This window comes from Nyctereutes procyonoides, unplaced genomic scaffold (assembly GCF_905146905.1).
Source record: "Nyctereutes procyonoides isolate TBG_1078 unplaced genomic scaffold, NYPRO_anot_genome, whole genome shotgun sequence".
NCBI lineage: Eukaryota > Metazoa > Chordata > Mammalia > Carnivora > Canidae > Nyctereutes > Nyctereutes procyonoides.
The window spans coordinates 11476287-11481972 of NW_026575044.1; the positions used below are offsets into that span (position 1 = coordinate 11476287).

The following is a 5686-nucleotide window of genomic DNA, read 5'->3' on the forward strand; positions in this document are numbered from 1 at the left end:
TTTTCCATCTCGTGAATATGAATATAGCCTCACATCTGGTGGGTCAAGTCCAGATTTGAAAGCAGAAGGCATCGGGATCCCTGGGTGGCGCAGCGGTTTGGTGCCTGCCTTTGGCCCAGGGCGCAATCCTGGAGACCCGGGATCGAATCCCACATCGGGCTCCCGGTGCATGGATGGAGCCTGCTTCTCCCTCTGCCTATGTCTCTGCGCCTCTCTCTCTCTCTCTCTCTCTCTCTCTCTCTCTCTCTCTCTCTCTCTCTATCATAAAAAAAAAAAAAAAAAGCAGAAGGCAGCCCTGTGACAACCTCCTGCCAGGCCTCACCCACAGACCCGAGGCTCTGAGCTCCACGTCGCTGAGTTCTGAGCTCCACACGGCAAACCGTGAGCATGTAAATAATCACAACTAATGTTTACCATCTCCTGTCTAGTTTCAGAGCCTTTCCAAGGGTGCAGAGGTCAGATCTGCCACTGAAGCCTGAACTGTCTCCTGGCTACTTCTCTGAAAAGGGCAAGTCATCTGAATAACACTTATCAGGGCAACTGGCCTGTATTAATCTCCCAGACACTCTTAGGAACTCAGACTGTTCTAGCAACACCCAGACAGGAGTCCTGGCTCCACCCACCGCTCCTTCAAGCCTCCCCCTGAGTGACCCATACACCCCCGGCCACCCTATAGACAAATGGTCTCCCCAGACCCCCAGAAGTTTGAAAAACCCTCAAAACATCAAGACAAGATTTTAAGTTATCTCAGGCTAACTTAGACACTAATTTGCATACGTTCTTTTGTTGTTGTTCTCAGATGCCAATTCATCCTTTTTAAAAATATTTTATTTAAATTCAATTTGCCAACATATAGTATAACACCCATTGTCCATCCCATCAAGTGCCCTCCTTAGGTCTGCACATTCTGAAAATACATAAAGTGAGAGAAATCTGAAACCGACACTCATGTGACCTCTTAATGAGCCCTCAGCACAGCAGCCTGATGACCCAAGGAACTCCAGCGATCCACTACATCTGCAGAGACTCTGTTCTTCCACAGTTTTCAGGGCCACGCAATGTGTGCCAAGCAATTTGTGGGGTGACACACCGCACAACGTGCAATCCAAAGGATAGAACTAATTTCAACAGAATGACAGTGAAGCATTTGTGAAAAGCATTTAATAACCCACCCAAGTTGCACCTGGTACAATGGCAAGTGCTACAGGCAGTGCTGGTGCGGCTGGAGTAAGAGGTAAGTAAGATCAGGATTAGAAGACAGTTCAGATGTGGGGTGGGGGGTCCTTTGAGTGACTGAAGGAACCAGGTACTCGTTAGGTCCCTGACAATCAGGAGGGGCCGGAGACAGGCACAGCCGTGCACGAGTGACCTTGAATTCTGCACAGCTGTCCTGATGGCTGGAGGTGTCAGGTGGTTGTCTGCAAGGGTCAGAAGGTTTTTTTCCATCTGGTGGCTACTGGAGGCTACTACAGATTTCTAAAGAGAAGATGTGTGAAAAGCCGGGGGATGCCAAGGGGGCTCTTGCAATGATCTGCATGCAGAATCACTGGAGCCGTGCTCGAGCCTAAAGATGACTGGCCACCTAGAAGAGCAGTAAGTCTCGGGGACAGGGCGTGGACAGGGTTCAAGTCAGTTCAAGGCCAGGGGGAAAGGAAGCCTGGCTGCAGTGTTCCTGTAAAGGGTGCAAGGGGTTCCGACAAAGCCCGTTGGAAAGTGAGGGCAGGACGGAAGGTGAGGGCAAGACGGTTGAAGGAGCAGAGGCGCGGATCTGGAGATGCGCGGGTCCAAAGACTGAGGGCCTGGCAGGGAGGGGGCTTCGGAGGAAGGAGAACCGGGTCCAGGCTCACAGGCTGAGGAGAGGGAGCTTCCCAGGCAAGAGACGCTGGTGAAAACCCCCACCGAGGCCAGGACGCGCGTGTCCCCGGCATGGGAGCCAGAAGGGACAGCATTCTGACATGTGTCGCCCAACTCAGTGACAGCCCCTCAGAGCTTATCCTGACCTCGCCCTGACTCAAGAGTGACCAAAGGTAGAAAAGATGTGATCCTCCCATGAGTCCAGCTTTGAGACAGCGTCATCGGAGAGGGGAGAATAGGTTCCGAAGCTCTGACCTTGGCTGCTGGGGTGGGAAACGCCCTCTCCAACCCTGTTGGCGTCAGGCAGGCAGTTCACGTCCACTTCAAGAGGCAGCTGCGGCTTCAGACGCTTCGCTTCCGCTTCCTGAGCTTGGTGGAGGAAAAGCTCAGGCCCCGAAGGGGGCTGGAAGGATTTCCCGCTCTGCCGCCTGGACTTGGCGCGCCTGTTCTGGAACCACACCTGGAAGAGGGAGAAAGAAGCTGCTAGGGGCTGGAGTCCTTCCGCCAGCTCCAGGCTCCTGAGTTCCAGTCCAACGGGCCCTGGCTCCCTGCACCAGAGCCTCAGCGTTTTCAGAAAGCACGGCCCCACGTCACCCAGCCTACAGGCAGGGGTTCAGGCCCCCAGGCTCGCCCTGCTTCCCCATTCCCAGGCGCAAAATGGGAAAAACCACACAGTTCTACCTGCAATGTCTGCAATGAAAAGCGGGGGGCGGCGGGGGGGGGCAAAAGAGAAGCACTTAGAATTTGAGAATGAAATGCTTCTATGCTTGAAGATGACTGACAGGTGTTAAAGCAATTTAGAAATTCAATTTCTGGAAGTATAGCCCCTTGTCTGGTCAATCAAGGCGTTTTTGCTCTGCGGACTTGCCATCTGTGGATGTTTCTGCTCACCGTCTCCCCGCCAATATTGAGGGTGTCCTCGTAAGCAGCCTCTGTGCCAACTGCGGGAGCCCACAAGCATTCCACTGGGGACGCGGGAAGCAAGCCCGCTCCCGCCAGGGTTACACCGAGGACTCGTACTTAAAAGCGCGTGTGTCACAGGCCAACACGCTGCAGACTCGCGCGCAAAACGGCAGGCTCTTGTCCACAGCAACCTGCAGGATTCCGATCTGAATCACCGGATTCTTCAAAGTGTCACCAGAAGCTCCACGTGCTTCAGGCTTTACCCCGAGAAGTCACATCCCTTCGAACCAAAATTCCAGGCCCAAGACACCCCGCCCAGGAAAGTGGCCTCGGGGGCGCAGGGGCCACTCGGAGAGTCAGTGTCCCACCCCGGGAAGCCCCAACCGCACCTCACCTGTCTCCTCCCCAACAAGGTAAAAGTGCGAAAATCCTTCTCACCCTCCTGCTCGGGGTGGACTTTCGGACCCTTGCAGGGGCCCCCATGAAGCCGGACACCGACGACCGCCCCAGCCACAGTACCGACCTCACCCCCTGGGCGGCCGGGGGCCGGCAGGTGGGGGGCTCACCTGGATCCTGGACTCGGGCAGCAGGGTGAGCGCCGCCAGGCGCTCGCGCAGGTGGATGTCGGGGTACCTGGTCCGGCGGAACACGAGCTCCAGCAGCTGCAGCTGCTCCGCGCTGAACGACGTGCGCTTGCGGCGCTGCGAGGCCGACGGGGCGGGCGCGCCCGCGGGGCACGTGGGGGGCGCGGGGCGGGCACCCAGGAAGCCGGGGAAGGGGCCCGGGACACGAGGCGGGGCGGCGGGGGCGGCGGGGCCGGGCGGGGGCGCGGGGGGCGCGGGGAGCGCGGGGAGGGCGGGGGCCGTCCCGAAGCCGAGCTGGTGGGACCGAGCCGCGGCCATCGCTGCGCCAGCGAGTGCGCAGCCGGAGGAGCCAGGACCCCGGGTTATAGGGCGCGGGCGAGGGAGGGGCGGCGGCGCGCTCAAAGGGCCGGGCGCGCGGAGGCCCGTGTCCCCCGAGGGGCCGGCCCGCCCCCAGCCCCGCCAGACGCCGTGGGAATTGCCGCTTCCGCCGCCGCGCGCGGGGGAGGGGAGGCGTGAACTTAGCCCCCCCCACGGACGGCGACCCCCGCCCATCCTGCCCCGCCTCCGGCAATGCCCCCGCCCCGCCGGCCCCGGCCACCCCCAATCACACCCCCCCCCAGGATTGCCCCCGCCCCGCCGGCCCCGGCCTCCTCCAATCACCCCCCCCAGCGATGCCCCCCGCCCCGCCGGCCCCGGCCTCCCCCAATCACCCCCCCCAGCGATGCCCCCCGCCCCGCCGGCCCCGGCCTCCCCCAATCACCCCCCCCAGCGATGCCCCCGCCCCGCCGGCCCCGACCTCCCCCAATCACCCCCCCCCAGCGATGCCCCCGGCCCGCCGGCCCCGACCACCCCCAATCACCCCCTCCAGCGATGCCCCCGCCCCGCCGGCCCCGGCCATCCCCAATCACCCTCCCTGGGATGCCCCCACCCCGCCGGCCCCGACCTCCCCCAATCTCCCCCCCTAGCGATGCCCCCGCCCCGCCGGCCCCGGCCTCCCCCAATCACCCCCCCCCCAGCGATGTCCCCCGCCCGCCGGCCCCAATCCACATCCCGGGCCGGCCGCCCCTCGGCGCCGCACCAGGCTGGGGCAGCGACCCTGGCCCGCGTCCGCGTCCCGGGAGGTGTTTACCGACCCGCGCGCACACACACCCGGCTACGTACCAGACCCGGTACCCGGTGGTCCCGCAGCCCGGCCCCCGCCCTCCGCCGGCCTCCCCGGCGCATCCCGAGTCGGGATGGGGGGTGGGGGGTGCGGAGGAAGAGGCCCCCGAGGGAGGCCGAGACCTAGCCTGGAGCGGGGGCGGCCCTTCTGGGGGGGCCGGAGGGTCTCCTGGGCACGGCCGGCCTGAAAGCGCCCTGGGTTACAGGCTCGTGACCTGGCCTGGGCCTCCAGCGGCGCTCGCCAAGCCCGCCTGCCGTCCCACGCCGCGGGCGGTCAGGGAGGCCCCGGCGCCAGACCCTCCCCGCGCGCGCGCCGGCTGCGCAGGATGCCCCTGGCTTCCCTTAGTGGGTCCTGCCTGCGAACTGCTCCACGCAGGGGAGGAGCCCGCGCTTCCTGCTCCCAGAACCGCAGCCCCGACTTCGCCAGGACTCTGCAAGGTGGCTATCCTTCAGGAGGGGCCTTCAGGCACTGTCCCTGCCTGGCTATCCATTCTGGGATGCTGTGAGGCCCCCCGGGAAGGCCTGGGGTGTTGTCGTCCTGCGTGGGCTTTCCTAGCATCCGAGCAGAAAGCCTGCTGCGGCCAGAAGCTCTGTGCCTGATTCTCCCCCCGGGGGCCAGGGGGAGGGGGTGGGGATGGGGGGCCAGGAGTGTGACAGGGGTGCCAGGGGCTGGGTGTCAAACCCTGAGACTCTAACAGTCAGCCCAGCCGGTCCCCAGCCTGCTCCTCTATCTTCACCCACACCCCCTCCCCTCCTTTTCCTTTGCGGGATCATTGCAGTCTTCAGGCAGAGGGCATAAGGGGTGAGAGGTCAGACCCTCTGTTTTACTAGGCTCCGTCATTCTTTCATTAACCCAAACCCCGTTTTTTTTAAAAAGGTGGGGTTTTTTTGTTTATTTGAAAGAAGAATGAGAAAGAGAGCATGAGCAGGGGGAGGGAGAGGGGGCAGAGGGAGAAGCAGACTCTCCACCAAGCAGACAGCCCCACGCAGGGGTCCATCCCAGGACTCTGAGATCTGACCTGAGCCCAAGGCCGACAACTAACCAAGAGAGCCATCCAGGCGTCCCATCTGAGAACATTTATGAAGCATCCCTGTGTGAGGCGTATGTTCTTATGAAGCAGGTATTCCCATCCCAATTTTACGGATCAGGAATAGTTTGACAATTCAGACAAGACTCCTGTGCT

The 5686-nt window shown here is 61.9% G+C and overlaps 1 protein-coding gene across 1 annotated transcript; it reads right to left on the minus strand.

Moving 5' to 3' along the window:
• Positions 1-1163: 1163 nt before the first annotated feature.
• Positions 1164-4565, minus strand: MIXL1 (Mix paired-like homeobox). Its single transcript, XM_055324358.1, has 3 exons — positions 4503-4565; positions 3324-3491; positions 1164-2314 (listed from the first exon to the last, which is right to left on the minus strand). Exons 1-3 carry the CDS (start codon positions 4563-4565, stop codon positions 2012-2014), a joined length of 534 nt encoding a protein of 177 aa, XP_055180333.1. The 3' UTR covers positions 1164-2011.
• Positions 4566-5686: the final 1121 nt, after the last annotated feature.